Source organism: Neofelis nebulosa, chromosome 9, assembly GCF_028018385.1.
Source record: "Neofelis nebulosa isolate mNeoNeb1 chromosome 9, mNeoNeb1.pri, whole genome shotgun sequence".
NCBI lineage: Eukaryota > Metazoa > Chordata > Mammalia > Carnivora > Felidae > Neofelis > Neofelis nebulosa.
The window spans coordinates 83,013,893-83,037,782 of NC_080790.1; the positions used below are offsets into that span (position 1 = coordinate 83,013,893).

The 23,890-nt window shown below is 41.4% G+C and overlaps 1 protein-coding gene across 4 annotated transcripts in view; it reads left to right on the top strand.

Moving 5' to 3' along the window:
- IL1RL1 (interleukin 1 receptor like 1) overlaps positions 1-23,674 on the top strand; it is a 69,802-nt gene extending 46,128 nt beyond the window's left edge. For 2 of the 4 annotated variants that reach the window (XM_058684557.1, XM_058684556.1), the window contains exons 2-11: positions 5,319-5,528; positions 6,068-6,278; positions 7,307-7,481; positions 7,598-7,760; positions 10,540-10,611; positions 12,017-12,158; positions 12,252-12,397; positions 18,220-18,366; positions 19,366-19,533; positions 22,207-23,674. In XM_058684557.1, coding sequence (XP_058540540.1) covers positions 5,468-5,528; positions 6,068-6,278; positions 7,307-7,481; positions 7,598-7,760; positions 10,540-10,611; positions 12,017-12,158; positions 12,252-12,397; positions 18,220-18,366; positions 19,366-19,533; positions 22,207-22,592 — 1,671 coding nt within the window. In that variant the 5' untranslated portion in view covers positions 5,319-5,467 and the 3' untranslated portion in view covers positions 22,593-23,674. Of the gene's footprint in view, positions 1-121; positions 4,506-5,318; positions 5,529-6,067; positions 6,279-7,306; positions 7,482-7,597; positions 7,761-10,539; positions 10,612-12,016; positions 12,159-12,251; positions 12,398-18,219; positions 18,367-19,365; positions 19,534-22,206 lie in introns of those variants that run through there. The other 2 variants (XM_058684555.1, XM_058684558.1) reach the window with 2 other exon arrangements.
- Positions 23,675-23,890: the final 216 nt, after the last annotated feature.

A 23,890-nucleotide genomic window follows, 5' to 3' on the forward strand; every position in this document is an offset into this window, starting at 1 on the left:
GATGATCTGCCTTGGGTTTTAACAGAATCTCTGGACCCCTATATTAGGAACAGTCTGAAGAGGGGCACCAGTGGGAGTAGGGGGAACTGACAGAAGCCATCGTTAAAGCCCAGGCACGAGGTGGTGGTGGCTAGGGAGATGGGGGGAGGTGCTGGCAGGTAGGATGTGTTTGAAAGTGAGAGCCAGAGGGTGTCCTGGTGGATTGCAGGCCAAATGTGTGAGGAAAAGAAGAGTTAATTACACAGGGTGAGTTCTGGCTTGAGCAGCTGGAGAGACGGAGTTGCCATCACTGAGGTTGAAGAAGACTGAGGGAGAAAGTGCTTTTCTTAGGGGCGAGGCAGGGAAGGAGCACTGAGAGCTCCTAGAGTTTGAAGTGTGGCGAAGAAGAATCGGCCCAAGGTGCCACGGTGGATGGAGTGCCCCCCAGAACCTTCTCCCAAGACCCAGGCCAGGCCACCCACTGCCACACAGGGTCTACCTCTGTTGGTTGTAGGCCCTACGAACACGCCATTGGGAGAATGGGAGGAACGTGGCATCCTAAATCTCTCGAATAAAATGGGGGGAAGATTTCCTCTTTGCTTATTCCTGTGAGAATTACTGAGAACCTGACCCACTTGGATTCACGTGCGTGTAACATGACAAAAATGTCCTGGCTTTTGACATGGTTTACAGTAAGACCATGGCCATTTCTGGAGTGTGAGACATACGTCTTGATCTAATTATGACACCGGCCAAGACAAATGGAGAAGTCTTGCAGGGTATCTCCTAAGCTAGGCAGTATTTGAGTGCCACGGTCCAAATGCAAGTTGCTAGCTGTTACTCTGGAAATAAAGGTTTTTTGGGTTTTGCTCATTTTTTAGCAGAAATGTCAGAGAATTAGATTAGAAATAGGGACACGTGAGATTTCAAAACTATAATCCCAAATCAGATGAAAATTATGGCTAAACTAAAAAATCAGAAAGCAGTTATGGCCAAATTGGGTTAGATTAATTTTTAAAAATGGAGAGTAGTTCTGAGAAATCTTAAGAGGAAGAGGGTATCCGCTACAGAAACAAGCAGACATTGAAAGATTTCTCCTTAACTTGGGGCGCCTGGGTGGCTCAGTCGGTTGAGCATCCGACTTCGGCTCACGTCATAATCTCACAGTTTATGAGTTTGAGCCCGGCATCAGGCCCTGTGCTGACAGTGTGGAGCCTGGGGCCCGCTTCGAGTTCTGTGTCTCCCTTTCTCTCTGCCCCTCCCCTGTCGTGCTCTCTCTCTCTCTCTCTCAAAAACAAATAATCACTAAAAAATAATAATAAAAAGAAAAGTTTCTTCTTAACTTGACAGAAACTTATGGGTGCCCCAAATTCTGGTTTTTAGAAGTCTTTGCCTTTCACATTTTGTCTTACTAAGTTGCTATGAAATACTATACTTTTATGTTGGATGGGGTCTTGGTGGTCAGAAGCCAAAGTGGCTTAGTGATTTATAAAGAAGAAACTTTCAGGAAATCAGACTAGGTTATTTTTGTTTAATAACCCAGTCATAATTATAAGAAAGAAAGCTTTACTGCTGTCTTCTTTCTCTTTTTTAGTTGACACTGAATAAAAAAAGAAAAAAAAAAACCCTTGGCTTTGAGGTTCAACAAATTTGGTTTTAACCCTAGCCACAAGTGGATGAGCTTGGCCTAATGATTTAACCAGTCTCATCCATGGGTTTTATTTTAATCTGTAAAATTGGAAGGGCGTTGTTGATAAGCAGCACGCTGTACTGTACTTTAGATGAAAGGACTTTATTTTTTTTAATTTCTAAAAAGAATTTTAATGTTTATTTATTTTTGAGAGACAGTGAGACAGAGTGTGAGCAGAGGAGGGACAGAGAGAGACAGAAGGAGACACAGAATCTGAAGCAGGCTCCAGGCTCTGAGCTGTCAGCACCGAGCCCGATGTGGGGCTTGAACTCATGAGCTGTGAGATCATGACCTGAACCGAAGGTGGACACTTAACCTACTGAGCCACCCTGGTGCCCCAGGACTTTACTGTTGAATGGATTAGTTGATTATCTTACAATAGTCGTTAGATTTTACTAAATGCTTCTGTAAGTTTTCACAACTGTATTAAAATTCTAATTGAAACCTTTTTTTTTTTTTAGGTTTATTTATTTATTTTGAGAAAGAGACAGTGGGAGGGGCAGAGAGAGAGGGAGAGAGAGAATCCCAGGCAGGCTCCATGCTGCCAACGCAGCCCCAAGGTGGGGCTCAAACTCACAAACTGCAAGATCATGACCTGAGCTGAAACCAAGAGTTGGATGCTTAACTGACTGAACCACCAGGAACCCCTAAACCTTATTTTGAACTAAGAAATCTTTTAAAAAAATTTTTTAATGTTTATTTATTTTTGAGAGACAGAGAGAACAAGAGTGAGAGAATACAAGCAGGGGAGGGACAGAGAGAGAGAGAGGGAGACGCAGAATCTAAAGCAGGTTCCAGGCTCTGAGCTGTCAGCGCAAAGCCCGATGTGGGGCTCGAACTCACCAACCGTGAGATCATGACCTGAGCTGAAGTTGGACGCTCAACTGACTGAGCCACCCAAGTACCCCTGAACTAAGAAATCTTATTTGAAACTAGGAAACCAATGCAAATGTGGTCTAGTCTCATGAAAAACGCCTACAGTTAATAAAATTTTTTGAATCATATATTAGTATGCAAAATAAAAGCTCATATTCATGTATAAGAACTTTCAAGTTCATGCTATTTTATGTAACAAAATGCTATCTGGAGTTTAACCACATCCTGGGCACTGTTCCAAGCCCACTTGCTCCTGATTCTGTGGTGTCAGTATGAAACTCATACGATCTTGATAATAAGAGTCTGGACAACTAAAAGGAGGGTAGAGATAAGCAGACCCGATTCCCCGAATTTACGCGAAACATCTCAGGGAAAATCTCCTAGCCGTGACAGGACTTTGCATTTCTTCCTCTCGGAGCACGTGGCCAATGTCCAAACTATGACTGTATCCCCAAGCAGGTAGGCAAGCCTGTGCAAGAGCTTTGCCGGCCACAGTGTGGGGTAAAGAAAACCTATTAGAACTCTTCGTTAGCAACACCTCCTCACCTTGCTCACCCGTGGCAGTGTGACCTAGTGGTTAGGTGTCTTTAAGGCCCACCTGCTTGGGTTCTGTGTCTTAGCAGCATGTGACTTGGCCAAGTTGCTTAACTTTTCTGTGCCTCGGTGTCCTTATCTGTAAATCAGGAATAGTAATAATAATAGCACCTGCCTTCTTGGGTGTTGGGACAGTGAAGGAGTTAACAAATGTTAAGTCGCTTAGAACTGTATCTTGGCATAGAGCGAGTTCTGGAGAGAGCTCAACTATGGTTACGGTATGACACCGGTCTGCAGTTAATCCCTGAATGCTTCTGGGATGTGGTCGGTTTTAAAAGTGAGTTGAATTTACTCATAATAGAGCATTTCAGCTGCGTGTAGCTGAAATCTAATTTTGCAATTAACATTTGTTTTACATGGAGCCCAAGGGTCGAAGGTTATGGTCTTTATCAGGCCCCTTGAGGAGCCTTCTTACTCATAATTTATCTCTATGTCCCTGAACTCCTTAGAAAAACTTCCCTTTTCCATCCAAACTGAGATCTTTACAGGGACTTACATGTGAGGAGCCCAGAAGCTGGAATCTGTTTTTGGATGAGTCTGGACCATAAGCAGAGCATTTACAAACCTCCATAAAGTCTGGCTTACTTCTCATTGCTTCCCCTCATTTGCTTTTGGAACTCTCTGCACCAAAGCTCTCCAAACTGGATGAGCATGCTTAGCTAATGTCTGGCAAATGAAGTGTCAAGGGATATTGGGAAAGGCAGACTCAAGGCCCCAAGATTTCAAGATCATTTAGAATCAACTGGGTAGTCCCAGGGTGACAGAAGCACGTGGATGACTCAGTCCGTTAAGCCTCTGACTCTTGATTTCTGCTCACGTCCTGATCCCAAGGTTCATGATCTGGAGCCCCAGATCAGGCTTTGCGCTGACATCATGGAGTCTGCTTGGGATTCTCTCTCTGTCTCTGTCTCTGTCTCTCTCTCTGCCCCTTCCCTGCTCAAGCGCACGTGGTCTCTCTCTCTCTCAAAATAAATAAATTGGTTAAAAATATTATTAGGGCAGTAAAAGACAAGCATTACTTAGCTTGAGAAACTGATGCCAAACCAAGGGGAGATGATAGGATTACTTCCTCTAAAGGGATTACTCAATGTTGTCATTATGTTTAAATATTTATGTAACAAAGACAAAAATTCTTGGTACATGATGCACCAGTATTTTTGAACAAGTCATGGATTTTGGCTAAAAAATCACATTTCATCGTGGGTGGAGTGAGGAATGGTAGGATGTCTTTGGCTGCCTCCCCTTCAAAATAAAAGAGAAAGTTCATGCACCTGAGGACTCTTCAAGGAAGGAGCCAGAAGAGGTGGAAGCTGTTCTTAGCTCAGTCATTGACTTGGAGTCCCTTCCCTTCTGTCCTTCAGTTTGGGTAAGCATCAATTACTTATCTAAAGTTTACAATAACAACTTTTCTATACACATAATATGAAAAGACTGATGTTTACAGGAAATGTGCTTCCTTGAAGTATTATATTAAGGTCTGTTGTGTCAGTTGATCTATTGGTCAGTTTTTCTATTAGTTCAATTCCCTTCCCTGACTTTTTAAGAAAAAAACCACCTAGTTAAAAGATTCCCTTGCTGGAAAGAAAAAAGAAAAGTATGTAATTATTTTGCACAGACCTTTGACTATTCTTGAAATAACTTTGGTGAAGCTTGGGGACAAGCTGAGGCAGGGGTGCATTTTTGAGGGTTTGGTGTAGGGCTTAGGGCAATTACTTGATTAATGTTTTCCCTGTCACTTTCCTATAATTTTAACTGCTTTGTGATGACTCTTTGCATGTGTGCCTACAAGTGGGTCATGCCTGTGTGCAGGCAGGCCCCAGCCTGGGTGGAAATGTGTGGTTTTGTGTTACCACTTATAATATTGTATTTTCTAGGGTCTGTGGAATTTTATAGTTTTTATTTGTTTCAAAAATGGAAACTAGTTTTCTTTCCTCCTAATTCAGCTTCTTCCAGTACATTCTCATGATACTATGAAACAGTGTGACCCCTGTAAGGCCCATGTGACCCTAAGGTTCAGTAGGAATAAGTGCAGTGTTTCATGCCTGAAACCCTGCTGTGATACATATTTATATCTAATAAATAGCTGTTGGTTGATTAACTCTCCTGGGGGGGGTATTGAAATAGCAAAAATCTTGGCAATAAATACTTTGCTTGTGATTTTGTATGATTTATGTTTCAGTTGAGACAGTGAAACCGCTTTCCAGCTATAAATTTCAGGGGCCACCGTCTACCTCCTAGGAGAGACCTTTACCATCACATGTCACGGATTCGCCTTGAATAATCTCAACAGTTAGTTACCAACACTTGCTCTGGATTGAAGAACTGACAATGCGACTTTGGGTCTTGGCACTTTCAACAATTCTGGTACATTCCACAGCAGCTAAGTTTAGTAAGTATTGCTCTTCAGTGAAAATTGTCAAAATTTTAAATTAAGTAATCCCCAAAACATTTGCCTTGTTTCACACCGCTTGTTCCTGGTTGCTCCAGTTGAATCGGAACCTGGAAAACTCGTTTATGCTCCTCGATCATTCTTTATTGCAAATCTAATGGGACAAATTCTTCAGAATACAGCATGATTTTAGTTTTACGTATTTATAAACATCGAACTTCCACATGCTGTCTGCACGCGGCAGGTGCTGCAAGCATTTGCTGTCCCGCAGTAGGCTTTGTAGACGTAGATGTGGCTGCTTCTCCCCTGGGGCCGGGGTGAGGGGGTTGAGCTCCAAGTTAATTCATTCGTCTGTGCTACCCATTGAAACCTTTCATAAAAGATCTTAATCATTTACTTGTTCTTTCTCAGTGAAAGTGTCACAAAGAATAGCCCACTTCTAAATTTCATCCTAGAAGGATAGAATATAGGAATTACAATGTTTTTAGATGATGATCACTTCAGGATCATATTGATGGTTTCTGTTTTGTTTTGGGCAGGCAAATCATCCTGGGGCCTGGAAAATGAGGCTTTAATCGTGAGATGTCCTAGGCAAGGACGATCTCGATACCCTGTGGATTGGTATTACTCAAAAACCAACAAATGTATCACTACCCAGAAAAGAAATCATGTACTTGCCTCAGGGGAACGTCTTAAGTTTCTCCCAGCCAAAGTCAACGATTCTGGAATTTATACTTGCGTTATCAGAAGGTACCAGGCAGCCACCCATAATCTTTGGGCTTGCTCCCTTTTCTTTGATAGTTGATGGTCTGAGCTGTCCTCACTGTCCTTCCCTTTCTAGACCTTTCTGGAACAGTTGAATTTATAGAGCGATTTGAATAGAAGAGTCCTTCTAGGAACACCATTGGGTTGGGGTTTGGGTGATTACGAACTATGTAGAGGCAGAATTGCAAGAATGAATTTGTAGCCCAATTAGGACAAGACCTAGCTTGCCTAGTGACCAAGAGAACTGAGAGCAATCATTCACTTTGGTTGGAACAAACCAGATAAAAGACCCAGTAATCTAGATGTTGAGTGTCAAAGAGGCCTATGGTGGGTGCCATAAGGCAGTTACTAGTCCCTTAAACCTGAAAGGTAAGCTGAAAAGGGTTGTATAAGATTGTGTGCCTGCAAATTACTTACCCTACATACATATTGTTAAATGTTTTGATCTTGGACCTGTGTTTGGTACATACAATATGTCAGATGAACTACATCAGAATGCAGGGTGTGTATGGTTGGCCACCTAGGTTCTGAGGTCAGACCAGTTTTCGTTTCAAATTCGTGTTCTGTCACTAGTTAGCTGTGTGATGCCAACAACTACTTCTCTGTCCCTCTGTTTCCTGATCTATAAAATACACATGATAATATAGCACACTTCAAAGCATCTTATGAGAATAAATTGATATGGTGTTACCACCATGAATGCTACATAGTAAACTCTCAATAAACACTAACTATCTTTATAATATCCTGTTCTTGGCATGGCACCTGATAGAGTGTATAAAGAAATAGTGAGGGAAATATTCAGGGCTACCACAGAGGCTATGTTGGCTCTCAAATGCAATGCAAAAAGTATTTAAAATTCTAGATTTCAATACATACTTTTAAATAAGGAAAGAACCACTGTACCTCAACTGTTTGAAGAACAAAAGTAGCATTCAGCAAAAGTTAGAATGGGATGAGGTTATTTCATAATGCTGAGTAACTTTTTAAAATCGTTTGACTTATTTTGGTAGCCCTCCCTTCAATAAGACTGGCTATGTGAACGTCACCATATATAAAAAACAGCCAAATTGCAATATTCCAGATCATCTGATGTATTCAACAACATTTGGATCAGAAACAAATTCCAAAATATATTGCCCTACGATTGACTTGTACAACTGGACGGCACCTATTGAGTGGTTTAAGGTAAAAGGAAACTTGGGGGAAATAGATAACATTACACAGGATAGCTGCAAGTGAAGAGTTACTGGAAATGGAAGGGAGGTTTTTGTTTTATTTTGTTTTGTTTTTTTTAATTTCAGGATTGTAAAGCTCTTCAAGGACACAGGTATCACACACACAAGACATTTTTGCTGATTGACGGTGCAACCAGCAAGGACACAGGTGATTATACATGTAAATTTATCCACAATGAAAATGGAGTCAATTATAGCGTGACAGCGACCAGATCACTCACAGTGAACGGTAAGCTGCTGAATTTAACAAAATTGATTATTTAAAAAAAATAATGTGGAGAAACTGTGCCCTTCTTGTTGATTTTCCTGTACTAAAGACCCCCTTATCTGCAGGGGTAATTCCAAAGCCCCCAGTGGATGCTTGAAACTAGGGATCGTACTGAAGAACCTCGTATATACTATGTTTTTTCTCACACATACATACATACCTGTGATCTGGTTTAATTTGTAAATCAGATGTGGCAAGAGATTAGCAACACTAGTGGTCATAAAATAGAACCATTACAACGATATACTGTAATAAAAGTTACCATAAATCTTGGCAAACTCAGCATATGATTTTTTTGTCTTTCCTTGTGAAGTTGAGAATTTTCACCTTTCCACTTAAAGGAAGTGCTTAATGCTTCTCTTTGACTTTTCTGAATTGCCACCATCATCACTCTTGTGCTTCGGGGGGTATTATTAAGTAATATAAAGCACACTTGAACACGAGCAGTGTCATACCATGACAGCCAATCTCATAACCACGATAGCTACTAAGTGACTAATGGGCATGTGGCAGATATCATGTGGATCTGCTGGAAAAGGGACAATTCACTTCCTGGGTGGGACAGAGTGGGGCATTGTGAGATTTTCTCGTGATACTCAGCACAGTGAGCAAGCTAAAATTTATGCGTTACTTCTGGAATTTTCAATTTAAACCTTTTGGACAGAGGTGGACCATGGGTAACTGAAACCCTGAAAAGTGAACCCGGGGATACCGGGGAGCTACTATGCTTCATGGTCCCTAAGATGCCCTCCAGCTTCATGTTATCTTGCACATTCTCTATAATAGCACAAAGAGCTTTTCTAAATGCACGATCAAGATTTAAGAAATTTTAGGGGGAGATTATGTTACTAATCTAAAGCCAGACTGGTTCTCTCCTCTATGACTTCACTTTTCGAAAACAGCATGATCGGCATGCCAACTTAATAAATATTTTTGGTATGATAATACACGTATTTGGAGAGCAAGATTAACTCTTCTTCTCCCAGTTTGTTGTCAGAGGCTCTGTAAATAGAAAAAAATCTGTTTAATCTCTAATATAACTAACTAGATTAGAAGTTTAGAAGTGCTACAAAGGACTATAGAGATACTGCTGGGTGGTTTTTAATTCTCAACCTAAAATTGTTAGGAGGCAGTGAGTAAGCAAGAGTGTTTATCCGGGATCAAAGAATTGCAAATTTGAGGTACTCAGATTTGGGTAGAACCCACATAGTGTCCCACTAGGGAACAAAAGTCAGGGTTTTTAAAAAAAAAATAATGTTGATTTAATTTTGAAAGAGACAGAGGCAGGATGCGAGCTGGGGAGGGGCAGAGAGAGAGGGAGACGCAGAATCCGAAGCAGGCTCCAGGTTCTGAGCTGTCAGCACAGAGCCTGATGTGGGGCTCGAACTCACAGACCACGTGATCATGACCTTGAGCTTACCCCACTGAGCCACTCAGGAGTCCCATAAAGTCAGGGGTTTTTAAAGCAAAGAGGGAATGCCTGTTATACATTGTTTACAAAGAATTTTGATGCATGTTGGCAGCAGGAGGCTGATCTTCACTGAATATCATTGGTTCCTAAGGCTATCACACAAGCAAAGTCTTTTATTGTACCAACTTGCAGATGTTTGGGCTTCATCTTGGAATATTTGTGGTTTAGTCAGGTTACACGTTCATGATTCCACCAGTGGGGACATGGGCCCGTCTCCTTAATGGCCTCCTGGCTCCATTTCAAAACCCCTTGACATAAGTGATGCCATTCCATTTCACATAATCCTGGTTTGCAATTTGTCCAACATTATCAATGACCTCAAGTAGCTAATTTGATCCTAAAAGCTGGTTTTCAAATGTTTAAGTCTTTAAAAGTCTATTCAGAGGAAATCCCTCACAGTCAAGCATGTCAAATCTATAAGGAGTCACGGTGTCTTTAGCATCACTTGATCTACAGATATAGGATGAAGTAGCACTGGTCAGTGTGGAAGCTTTCTCAGTGGAAAGCAAGCGTGAAGACAAGGTTTGGAGGTTTTTGATGCTCTATCATATAAAATAAGCACCATCAGACCACATTGTTATTAGTGTCTCTCACTATTAAACACCAGATCATGGGGGACCTTAATCACACGATCCTGAAATAAATGAGAATCAAGGAAGGTCAGAATGTAGCAGTATTTCAGAAGACTCCCCTTCCCCGACTCGAGGCATCCGTGCCACAGAAGTTAGAATTTCCTTACAGAAGGGACCACAACGGTGGAAATCTCTGAGCAGAAGTGTGGGCTTACATGTTTATCTTTTTCATAGGACTTTTTTTCATTCAACAAGCATTTACTCAGTACCTTATATATGCTAGCATTTCATGCAACTTTTGAAAGCTTCTTTCCTGTAATGTTGTGCTTCTTCTGTAGAATTGTAGTTTTCTAGCAATTGGCAACCCATGTAATTAATTTAACGTGTTAGATTAATTAATTAATATTTGTTTTAATGATATAAAAGAGAATAGGAAATATAAAAGAGTATCATAAGTCATAAGAGAAAGTATTACTTGAATGTTTTCTTTTTCATTTGTGTGTGTGTGTGTGTGTGTGTGTGTGTCTGTGTGTCTCTGTGTGTCTGTGTATGTGTGTATTTGTTGCCATGGGTCATTGTCAGAAAAATTTGAAAAACATTGCTATGATATAAGATAGTAATATGAAAACACAAGCTTTATACTGATGACCATCCAATGCTATCCTAATATTTATATTTTCTTTGTCTTTGATTTAAGATGAGGAAGGCTTTTCTTTGTTTCCAGTAATTATAGCCCCTCCACAAAATGAAATAAAAGAAGTGGAAATTGGTAAGAAAACTTGAAGACTGCTGTGAATGTTACCTGGAGAATCCTTCCATGTGACGCTTGGTCTGGATTCTCCAAGTATGGGTCATGCCGTTAACACGATGGATCTTGGGGATTAAATGAAATGTTACATGTAGAAACATCCACCAGGCACTTGTTAATATTAGGAATACCCAGCACTTACATTTGTATTGCAGTTCAGACTATCTTATTTCATTCTTACTTCTCTCCGGGAGGTAGATATTGTTTCCAATTTATGCTTGTGGATACTTAGGCTCAGGTAGGATCAATGATGTGCCCACGGTTATGGATAATCAGTGATAGAAGGATGAGAACCAAGGCTTTCTGACTCTGCCCATCTCTGCCTTCACTAGTTTCCCACTAGAAATTAGATATAACTCAAGTTCTTGGTCCATAAAACAAGTCCCTTCATGAACTAGTCTTCACCTACATTCTGGCCCATCTGAAGCTGTTAACCCCACCTGCCTTGGAGTCCCCTCCACACCGACCACCTCACAGTTGTTACACCGATTGGCAGCATTTCCACATTCTTTCCTGCTTTTGTCCATGTTGTTCCTCCTTCTCATCTCTCAACACTGAGTTCAAATAGCATTCCCCATCCCGCCCTCCTTACTACCATGGGCACCACCAGAGCCTCCATCTAATGAGGTCCAAAGAAACCATTTCTGTGTGCGGCATAGCAGTCCAGAGAAGTCTGGAATGCCTTCTTCTTCTGTATTTCCATGTCATTTGTCAACCTTTCTATAGAACAGTAGAATACCTTGTGTTTTAATCATCTGTGTCTACCCTTATCATCTTCTGAGACACTCTGCGTCCCTCATCCCTCTTCAGATGCAGAATTCTTGAGTCCAGAACCAAGAGTTCAGTAAGGGATGCCTGAATGCCTGTCCCAAGCAGGGGGCAGCCCTCACGCTTTCAGTTCTGGGCAGAGGAAGTCTCAAGTACAAGGGGTAGTAATGGAGAGCACTCTTGAATGATTAAATGCTGGGACTGTCGCTGGGTCGAGCAAAATATAGTTTTACCAACAAGGTGACTTACAGAGAGATGAAGAGAATTTGGTAAAAGGAGGAAGGTTTGGAAGAAAGAAGTTAAAAAGAAATTCCAATCTATAGTAAAAAGAAGCCCCACCTTATAATGTCTGATTGGTGAAACCAGAATTATTCACCTTTTTAGTTTCCATGGAAGGTGAGAGGGGAGTGTGAGTGGAGCTTCCTCCAAACTGTGAGCAAAGTGGGTGGAGGCAAGGACACAGAAGGGCTAAGGATGAGGAAGGGGTATGGAATCAATTCCTGGCACACACCAGGCGTTCAACGATTTTTTTCACGTTAAATGCAATACTACTGGCAGCACTGAATGTTATTGGTGAGTTTCTTCACTTCTCATCTAGGAAAACCAGCAAGCATACCCTGCTCCGCTTGCTTTGGGAAAGGCTCTCAGATCATGGCCGGCATCCTGTGGAAGGTGAATGGAAGCAAAGTTCAAAACTTTGGAGAACCAAGAATTCACGAGGACCGGGAGCAAAATCAAAGGTATTTTTATACTGAAGTTAAAACATCCCCTCCTCCTCCCACACAATTTGCAACTGCAAAGCAAGCATTAAAGGTAACAGGTTGCCTCCTTAGTTCCAGCAATGAGTTGACTTGTCTGAGCACCGTTTTAAAAATAGAGCCTGTGAGAGAAGAAGATTTATCTGTGGAGTATGACTGCCTGGCTCTGAATTTGCACGGTTGGACACGGCACACCATAAGACTAAAGCGGAGAAGTCCAAGTAAGGAGTGTTTCTAAGATTTTGGCCACCCAAGTTAGCTGCATCAACTGTCAGCTGAAATCACTTTCTTGGAGAACAATGTGTTGGCATGTGGTTCCATGGGGAGTCTCTCAAGACGAAGAGGCCCATCTCATACATTGTGTTTTTCCTCTTAAGATCACTGACCATTTGTAGTCTGGTTTCCCTAGTTGCCTCTCTTCTGTTTTACTTCCCCCTTCCTCCTCTCCCTCCTGCCCCCCTCCTCTTCCCCCTCCTCTAACCTCCCTCCTCCTCTCCCTCCAACCTCCCTCCTCCTCCTCTTTCTCCTCCCTCTCCTCCTCTCCCTCCTCCTCCTATCCTTACTTTCCTTCCTCCAGCCCCCTTCCTCTCCTTCTATCCCTCTCCCTCTCTTCCCTTCCTCCCCCTCTTCCTTTTCTCCCTCCTCCCTTTCCTCTCCTTCCTACTCCTCTCTGTTCTCTCCCTCCTCCCTCCCTCCCCTTCCCTCCTCCCCCTCCTCCTCCCCCACCCCTTACCTTCTCCTGTTGGTTCCTCTTTAACACCCAACTGCTTCCTCGGCCATCCTCCCGATTTCATCAGCTCTCTCTGTCTCACTGTATACGAAAGACAACACACTAAGAGTAAACTGAACATGTTGTTTGTTGCATGACTTTTATGACATGTTATAAACATGTTCTCTTCTATAATTTTTTTTGTCACAAAGAAATTGTTAGTGAAGCTGGCAAAGTGGATAAAAAGGTAAAGCACTTAATTACTGCCCACTCCAGTAAGAAGATCTTAGATGTTACTTTTTAATAAGACATCACGTGCCATCATTGTTAAATTTTATAAAATATTAAATTTATTTAAACTTATTTATAGCTTATTTATTTATTTATTTATACTTGCAAAACCTAAAGTGTTTACTCTTTGGTCCTTTCCAGAAAAAGTGTGGGACCTCTGCGTTCTGTCCCTTTAAAAGAAATTATTTGTGTGCTAATACTATACTGTATCACTTAGCGTAGCTTTATAATCAACCCTGATTTTGGATAGAGTGAGTCTTCCAATTTTGTTTTCATCAAGATCGTCTTGGCTATTCTTAGGCCTTTGTACTGCCATATAAATTCTATTCAGACATATTTTGATTATAAACATGTTTTTATTGTAGTTACATAGAGGGTTTTATTGCTTGTTTTATAATTACTTAATGTATAGTAGAAGTCTTCCCATGATATTAAATGTTCGTCTACAATACAATTTTTAATGGCTTCTTAGTATTCAATTATACAGATAGACTATCATTTATCTCACCACATACACTGCTTGGCTACATGTCTTTCTTCTTCTGTCTTTTAAAAAATTCAATTTATTTATGTTTTTATTTTTTGAAGTTTATTTTTGAGAGAGAGAGTGTGTGTGGGCACAGGTGCATGAGCAGGGGAGGAGCAGAGAGAGAGAGGGGGAGAGGGGGAGAGAATCCCAAGCAGACTCCAAACTGTCAGCAAGGAGCCCAACGTGGGGCTCAATCTCATAAATTGCGAGGTCATGACCTGACCTGAGCTGAAATCAAGACTCAGATGCTTAACCAACTGAGCCACCCGGGCACCCCCAAAATTTAATTTATTTAAACTAAAAGAAGAAGAAGAAGAAGAAGAAGAAGAAGAAGAAGAAGAAGAAAAGAAAGAAACCAAAACACATTTCTCATACTTCTTCCCCCTCCACCTCTAGTAACTACCAGTCTAAATATAGGTGAGACTCAATGGAAGTCTGATAGCTTGGCTCATTTCTTTATTGTATCTGTTATTCAACATGCAATTCAGGTGCTGCATTTTACGGGGAGCCTTCCGTGACCACCAGTTTGGAGTATATGTTCCTTCCAGGTATTTCTGTAGGACCCTATTTCTGTCTCCACACTCATCACACTTATAAAAGTTTGTCTGAGAGTCTGCTGAACATAACTGTAACCTCTGTGAGGTCAGGAATGGCGTCTCACCCATCTTTGTGTGCTCAGTCTGTAGGGCAGTGCCTGGTACCTAGCATGTGTCCAATAAAAATCGGTCCAACGAATAAGCGAATGCACACCAAAGTTATCAAGGAAAACTGTTTTTGTGCATTTCTACTGCTCTAGCGATAAGGCTCAATTATACCACAAAACAGCAGTTTACATTTATGTTTCTCAGGTTGAATAACCTTCCCTGTAACTTGAAAGGGCCAGATTATTTGTAACTTTCCTATAGTTTCATCTGAATCTAGTGTGCCTTTAATGACTTCATTATAATTTGCTGCAATAAAATATGGTCATAACAAAAATGTGAAACTGACTACTCTTCAAGAGATTACATTCAGACACTACATATAATCTTTTAAAATGTAACATTCCCTTTCACAAAAAATCAGTGGCATATGGGGGCAGGATGTAGAGAATGATCAAATGATCTGTCTTGGGTATAGGTAACAGGAGGACACATTTGTGTAAAGAGTCCAAAACAGACCGTCTAAGAGTCATTGTGCTTCTTATCATCACCTGACCCAGACATTGTTAATCAATGTCAGTGATGACACGCTCTTCCTCTCAGGGGCAGTCTGTTCCTTCCTTCCACTCTGTCGGTGTGTCCCCACAGGCAATGATGTCAGCAAAAATAGTTTTACAAACATATCCTTCCTGAGAACCTGTCAGTTTCCTCACTTGTTTACATTTCCAGGCAAAGACATCCTATTCGTTAGATGATGCATTTAATCTGGTGTAAATGGGCGGGGAGAAAAATATGGTATTTTTACACTTGTAATTCCATGTACAGCGACATGGAAGTTATTTAATGTGTTTGTCAAACAGCAAAAGGGAGAGTTGAACCCTCAGTTTATACCCCTAAGTGGGATATAGCCCCGATTAATTTGGATAAACACAGAAGCACAACCTGATGGAAAAAAATTGGGAGCGATGAAAACGGAGGCCACCAATTTGATATGTTCGTGCTAAGTCTCTGCCTGAGGTGGTGCTTCGGATTTTTGTTTTAATGTAGATTTCAACCACCAATTTGTAAGTTTGTTACCAAACAAACAGAATCATGACTTCCCTGGATGATTTTGAGTGCTATTGAGTTCCGTGGGTCTCCAGCTTTCTCAGTTATAACTGAGTCACCCCAGGACATATGGACAATGTCAAGACGTCATGTTAGGGTAATGTGATGGTAGTGGGCACATGGGTTCCCCAAGGAAAGGGGAAACTGCAGTCTCTGCCCTGACACTGCCATTGCATCATTATCCCCATGTGAAGCTTATATTGTCACTTTATGAATGTTCTCTCATTACCTGTGTATTGGAATTGTTTTCACGTTACATGTACTTGGTGACTTTTTTCCTTCTAGTTTATTTGTATTTTCTGTTTCTCTTGTTTTTCTTCAAATTCACATGGTTACACTCGGGGGGGGGGGCGGGGGCTGGCTGGCTTAGTCGGTGGAGCGTGTGACGCTTGATCTTGGGGTCATGAGTGTGAACTCCATGCTGGGTATAGAAATTACTTAAAAATAAAATCTTAAAAAAAACCACAAAAAACATAGATACACTCTGTTTTGACAACTGTGTAAATTAAACAAAAACAGTTGCTACAGTAGCTCGTCACAATGAATGCCTTTATTTCTAATCACAGAATAAAAGAAATTACAACACTGCCTTGAGGCTTAGAAAACCAAAACTCTAAAAGCTTATGTTCCCATATTATTCAATGTGATTAAATAAATATTCGATACTCATAAGAATAGTAGTACACATTTATTCATTGTTTCCTTTGAACCTGTCTACTTATTTCCCATTAAATTTCTCATTTATTCGATCAATATTCCATGAAGAAGAGACTGTTACTATCATCCAATTTTGCAGCGAAGGAAACAGAAGCAAATGGAGGTTGAATAAGTTACCAAATATTCTAGTTAGAGCCAGGATTCCAACTTAGACAGTGCTTTTCTGTTTATAAACACCTTCAGAAAGTAGTTGGTGTTTAATCATTACATTAACAGGAAGGTATGGGACTTCAACTTCCTTTACTGACTTGATTAACTTCTTTCCTCCTGTTGAAAGCAGCCGGTCACATGCACACTTACTTCACCAAAACCTCCACACCCCCAGAGTGTGCCTAGGTAGGACCTTTAGAGAGAGTGAACTGGGGCAGGGTGTGGACAATCCTGTCGAAATGCTTTACTTAGGGAGTGTCTATTATTACACTAATGACAGTGCAGTCAGTAAACTCTCTGCCAATTTTCAGCAACACCCTCTGCTCCCTGGTTTTGAATCACTTCACCTTGGCCGTTCTTCATTTCATGGTGCTGGATGCTCAGCAGGCCGATGAGCCAAGGGAGGAATTTGTGACTATGGATAAGTCACAAATTTTCTATGGCAAGCCTAGGAACCCATGCTTTGAGACGTCACGTGAAAATGCAGGGAGAACACTGTAAGAATCAAATCTTATGTGAGGTCCTTCTCACGTTCATCTTTCAGGGGCACTATTTGTAAGAAGATAGTTAATTCCAAAGAGAGAAGTAAACCTAAAATGTCCAAGAATACTATTAATAAGTATTGAAAATGGGAACCATCTTGCATATGCACCTTGTGCAGAAGTGAGTACAGGACCCAGTTCAATGGTGGCTAAATGATGTCCACCATGAGAAAAGTAAGGGGTGTGTAGAACCTAAAACCCCAGTAGTTTGACTTCTCCATCAGTGATGCTTTAGTGACTTACAAGGTTCTTGTTTCTTCCCTGCTTTCCCCAGCCCCAGATGCAGTAAGACCCCAAGACCTGTTGATTTCATTCTCTTTCATGCCCCAATACCAGGTACATCCATTCCTTTCTCATTCTTACAGGAGTCTGAGCCCTCCTTACCTCTAACTGCCAAGTATTACAGAAGCTTCCCATCAATTTTACTCTAAGTTCCTACAGCCTCTCCCACAGAAACAAACCTTCCCCTACGTTCGGATGAATCTTGCTTATAAACCACTTTTGTTGTTAACACTCCACTCAAGACTCATCAGGGGCTCCCGTGACCTTTACAGTAAAGACAAAATACCTTGACAGGAATCTCAAGTCTGGTCAGAACCTCGCCCTGACACATACTTCTTACTGTGTCTGCCTCTAACTCCCCAAAATGGATCACTCTAGTTCCTCAGAACACACACACACCACATCTCTGCCCTCGGGCTCATAGCATCCACTGTAGCCAGGAATACATTTTTCTTTTTTCTTTTTAAAGTTCTCTAAAACATACGTATTCTTCAGGGACCTCCTCCTGCAGGAAGGCTTCCTTGCCCAGTCCAGCACGGAGCCAGCACTCTTAACCTCTGCCAGCTAAAATCGCACTTTTACCTACTATCTTAGTTAAGTTTCCACTGGCCTTGACACCTTTTTTGCTCTGAGAATCCCCTACGATGCCTAGCCTTGCACAGAGTAGGTGCTCCATAAATGTTCACTTACTGATTCTTTTTTTTTTTTTTCAACGTTTTTTATTTATTTTTGGGACAGAGACAGAGCATGAACGGGGGAGGGGCAGAGAGAGAGGGAGACACAGAATCGGAAACAGGCTCCAGGCTCCGAGCCATCAGCCCAGAGCCTGACGCGGGGCTCGAACTCACGGACCGCGAGATCGTGACCTGGCTGAAGTCGGACGCCTAACCGACTGCGCCACCCAGGCGCCCCCACTTACTGATTCTTAAAGCAGCCATGAAAATTCCAGGGAAGCATCTTTTGTATGAATCTCTCATATGCCCAATGGAGGTCAGCATCCATATATATTTGTTTATTTTACCTTGTTCTAGAAACAATAGTGATCATTTTTGTCTTCCCTTTATCTTTTGAATAGTTGACCATCAAAGTACCTACTACATACTGACAGGATTTAGCATCTTGTTAATGCTAATCAATATCATGGTGATAATGCTAAAAGTGTTCTGGATTGAGTTTATTCTGCTCTGGAGAGACATAGCTAGACCTTACAAAAGTAGGAATGGTAAGTGGCAAGTTTCAAATTTTCCTTCAAAAGAAAAGGATCCATAATGGCTGATGGTTACTTGTCTGTTGATCTCTTAACAGCTGTCGACTAAATCCAGATTTTGCTGATAAATGTATTCAAAGTAGACCTTTTTTTTTTTTTTTCAGTTCACTTAATAGCCATTTTCTGTCCTTTTTTGTTGCTTCTCATGGTTCTGAGATTCATCTCAACACCTCAGATTTCCTTCCCAACAGGATTGCTGTTCCTACTAAATAACAGAATCTGCCCCAAGCCCAGAGTGGTTTAAACAGTTTGGAAAATGTGTATTGGTGAAACTTCATGGAATTTAAAACATTAAAAAATTTTTTCCCGTTTTCCAGAAGTGAACAGTTTAGAAGGGGCCATCAGAATGCGGGTGTATTTTGCCAGAAAGCCCATTCCACAAAGAGTCCTATCTATGCACATAAGTAGACACATGAAAGAATACAATTGTGCCCCGCTAAACAAGAACACATTCTTTCCTTTGGATGAAGATATATTTTACATTTTCCCTATGGTCCTCTCAATTCGGGCTAATTATTCGATTTGTGGGAAATGCAGATCCTTTAAAAAATTCTACTTGAGCATTTCCGTTTCTTGGGTAAGCACGGAGAAAACAAAAGATAAAATTGAGATCTGCCCCAAACAGCAGAAGAACTCGCTATCCATGACTATAAATATTTCTCAATAAATTATTACTCACACTTGACAATATGATGTGATGAGCTAAACTGGACGGACTCTTGCCTATTCTCTCTCATTCAGTGTGAGACAGTGAAGAGGTGAACTTTAGGATTAAGATTGATTTTCTGATGACTTTCTGTAGCAGTAGATTGTCCTCACCATCTCTGGATTCCAGAATATTTTGGGGGGTGGGATACAATCACCACCAACCATAAAATCGAGTGAAGAATGTCTAGCGAGAGTCAAATTTGGAGAACCAAGTAATAAAGTTGCTTTTCTTGTTCTCATTTTCAGATGGAAAGATCTACGATGCTTACGTTATCTATCCGCGGAACTATACAAATAGTCCTGAGAGGGCCAGCGCTGTGGGATATTTTGTTTACCAGATTCTGCCTGATGTTCTGGAAAATAAATGTGGTTATAACTTATGCATTTATGGGAGAGATGTGCTACCTGGAGAAGGTAAAGCTGTCAAAATACATCAGGGACAGGGGCGCCTGTGTAGCTCAGTCAAAGGACCAACTCTTGATTTCGGCTCATCATGAGCTCATGTTTCACTGGATCCAACCCTGCCTCGGGCTATGCGCCGGACAGAGACTGAGGTTCTTTCTCCTTCTCTCACTGCCCCTCCTCCCTCTCAAAATAAAATAAACTTAAAAAAATACATTAAGGACAGAAATTCACATTCGTCAGAACCCTAAGAGATAGGTGGTCTTCTCCCTGTGTTGGATAGGGAATTGCAACCATTATTCCATGCCTTAAAACCAGGGTTTTTAAGTATTGCTCTGGAAGAAGGAGATACTTACTCTTTGCTCCTCCTGCCCCCATAGGCAAACCGATCGTGACGTTGTCGCAGGAGTGTCAGTGACGTGAAGACACAGTAAGCTGTCTTTGCGGTGTGGATTTAGCAAAGCACTGCCCCTACTTACTTTCCACATCCACCACTAACATAACTGACATTTCTTAGTTCTCTCTAGAAGAATTGAAAGAGGACTCACAAAACAAAGAATTTTGTTCTAATATCCAGAGGCATTGGCTACAATAGTTGAAAGGCCTCAGAGTCTTTATGATTTTCCTTGTATAGGGGAAACATTTGCAGATGTATATTCTCACAACTAGAGCTGTCTTCTGTTTCATCAAGTGTAGTCAATTCCATGTACCTTTGAGAGTAATTCTGGCATTTCAGAAGCGGTTCTCCTTGTCTCTCTACATTTATGTCAAGTACCCATGAACCCTCCTTAAGGCCCTTCTCAAATTCCTCAGGGACCAGGAAGCATGTGGAATATGAATGAGGCAGGAGCATCATGAGGGTAATTCCAATAAAGCAAATGCTTAGTAGACTGTGAACTTAACCTGGCATTTCCACTGAAAAGAGGGATTCAGCATCTATAGATTTAAAGGAATACATGGAAGGTGAAGCCGGTTTGTCCTGGAATATTTATTTGGGCAATGTTAATCACCCCATAATGGCTTGGGAGGCTTATAAAATGAACAATCCAGGAAAATGTAATCCAAGTTTCCTCTGGATTCTTTCTCCCTCCTCCAACTCTCCCTTTGGCTACTCAGGCCAGTCGAGAGGAGCAAGTCATGGTGCTCGAATGTTCTTTTTCATGTGACACACCAGCACAGGAAGCTGCAGGGATTCCATCTGTTCGTGATGTCACAGCACCTGCTACACTTGGCTGCAAGCTCTTCATCTCTTCTTTCTGAGATCCATTGACCTCACTTGTAGCTCCGTCTCGCTCCAGACAGCTCGCTGATGCTCAAGCTCGTGTAGCCTGCATTGTGCTGGTTTTCATGTGAGAAGACTTCCTACTTCCCCTCCCTCAAGGGGAAGTCTTCTGACCTTACTTCAACCAAAATAAAATCAGATCTAACAAAACAACACCAAACTTCACTCTTCCCTTAGAAAAAGATCATGACTGCCTGCATCAGTATATTTCTTCCCCTCCTAGGCATCTTCTGTTTGCTCCTTCAAATCCACTCTGCATCCCACTCCATCCAATGGCCCTGGGTGGCTGGTCATTATGGAATCCATCACACCCCTGCCTTCTGCTCCACGCTGAGTTTGGCCAAGAGGGAGCTCTGGGGGCAGGTCAGAGGCAGGCATCTTGTGAGGTTGCCAGGGTGGCTGGGCTCCTTTCTCCCAAAGCAAGGGCTCTTGATAGCTGCTTTCATACTCATTAGGTTCCATAACTGCTTCCTCCCCTTCATACCTGGAGGGTGGTAATGCCTCCTGTGTTATTTCTAATGTTGGGGGTTCTGAGGTATCTCTCATTGATTTCCCTTGGGTCTGCCCACATCTTTTATAAATTGACCTTTGATTAAACTCTCTTAAGTCAGTCCTTTGAGTATGCCAAGTTTTATGTTGGGATCCTGACCAACATAAGGTCTTTACCTGGCAGTATTTAACATTTATTTCCCTAGTTCCCACTCCGTGAATTGGCAGTCTTTCAGCTGCCAGCCTCTAGGAATATCTTGAGTGGTTTCATTCATGGTTAAGCTTCTTTGATCGTGCTGTTACCTCCTTGCGGTGAGAGCTGAGTATTTTACATGTTCTTTCTAAGTCTGTCCAGAAGTTACCTGCTATCATCTTGGAGTTGATGCTGTATTAACTCCAACTTGATAAGGGGATCTGGTCTTCCTTAAGATTTTTCTAGTCTGGATCAAATCAGCTTCTAAAACAGAGATCCTGGGGAAAGACACGAATCCAGGACTCCCCTAGAGGCTTTAATCAGTTCAGAGAAGCAAGGGTTCCTAAGAGTTAAAGTTCTAAGCCTTATTAAACACATAAGCTAATATTCGAAGAGGGCAACATGTAGTTAATGAACTTGAATTCTAAGTCTCTTGCTAAACATCTCTACATTCCCATTTAACTCCAAGGACTCTGTTTTAGTTAGGACCCCTCTACCTGGGAAGGAAGAAGGCTTTGGGACTGATGTTCTGACAGTGATGACAACACAAGTTGTCCATCCAAGCTCATTCCCACTTTCCTGAATAAAGAATTGATCAGTGTCAGAATCTCATGGCAGGCTATAACAATAACAGTTTTTTAAAGTTCAGAACATTTATGATCAAAGCATTAGACTTAAAAATGCATCAACAGGAAATCTGGTCCATGTCTTTTATCCCCAGATGCAGCCACCTCAGTGGAAACCAACATACGAAAGAGTAGGCGGCACATTTTTATCCTGACTCCTGAAATCACTCACTGCAGGGAGTTTGCCTATGAGCAGGAGATCGCCTTGCACAGTGCCCTCATCCAGAACGACTCCAAGGTGATTCTTATAGAATTAGAGGGTCTGAGCAAGCCAGGAGGGATGCAGTTTGGGGAGCTCCAAGATTCCCTCAAGCACGTCATGGAAATGCAAGGTACCATCAAGTGGAAGGAAGATGATGTGGCCAACAAACAGTCCCGGAATTCCAAGTTCTGGAAGCACGTGAGGTACCACATGCCTGTGCCAAACAAACCCTCAAGGAAGACATCCACTTGGGCTTCCCTGAGTACCCAGGGGCAATAGCGCTTGCTTTGATGTGCTGGTGCACCAGATTCCTAGATCTGCATTCCTTCTGGCAGGATTACGCCCCTGGGCCAGACCCTGGAGCAGAGGCATGAGAAATGGGGACATGTCAAGGGTGTTCAGGCCTCAGGTTTCATCTAGCAACTTTACTTCCATCTTCCTGATTCTGGGTGGATGCAAAATGCCCCGAAATTTTTATCCTCGCTCCCCCTCTCTTCACCCCACATTTCCTTCCCTTTCTCCTTTTGCTGGTCTTTCTCCATAAGACCTAGGATCTTTTCACTATTCTTTTTTCCGTCTTTCTCTCTCTTTCTTGTTCTCCTGCCCCGTTTTCCTTGTCAATATTCTACATTTTGAACAAACGAAAAGCATTAGAGCGAAATTTTCATGTAACCGTGAAGAACACTCCGATTCCCACAAGCAGAATATTAGCAGCAAATCTTGTTTCCAACCTACCAAAAATTATTATATTTTATTTTAATGGATGCTAAGTTTTATCATCTCAATATTGTGGATACTATTGGGGTCCCTTACCCAACTGCCATTACAATCAGTATTTGCAGTTCTAAAGTCGCTTTGATATATTTTTATTCTCTTTAGAAATATTTTTTTCTCACTCTAAAAGTTACAGAAGAACAGAAAATATCAAAGAAGAAAAGAGTGAGTATTATCCACAAATCCATCATCCTAAGATAATGACTTTTAAACATTTGGGTAAATTCGTATTTAAAAAAATTTTAACTTGTACTTAAATGTTCTGTTAATATAGCTGAGCTCACACAGTGTGTAGGGTTTATACATTTTTTTCTACTTAACATCATAATAAAAACACTTGACATGTCACTTGAATTTTAACATTTTAACTATTCATAGAGTTCTATTTCACTGTTGTGCCACAGCTGACATGCCTAATTAGTTATTGTTGTATATTTGAGTTGTGTTGAGTTTAAATAGCCATCATTATAAGTAATTTTGCAATGACCATATCAGCATATTTTATATTTCCCAGTTACAATTTTTGAACTTAAAACAATGTTTGTTTATTTATTTTGAGAGAGAGAGAGAAAGAGAAAGAGAGTGGGGGGAGCAATAGAGAGAGAGAGAGGGAGACAAAGAATCCTAAACAGGCTCCAGGCTGTCAGCACAGAGCCCAATGCGGGGCTCAATCTCACAAACTGTGAGCCAAAACCAAGAGTTGGATGCTTAACCGACTGAGCCACCCAGGCGCCCCCTATTTTTATTTTTTAATTTGAGAAGTTGGTTTGTTGTAACATTTCTATGAAATTAGTAAAGCATTT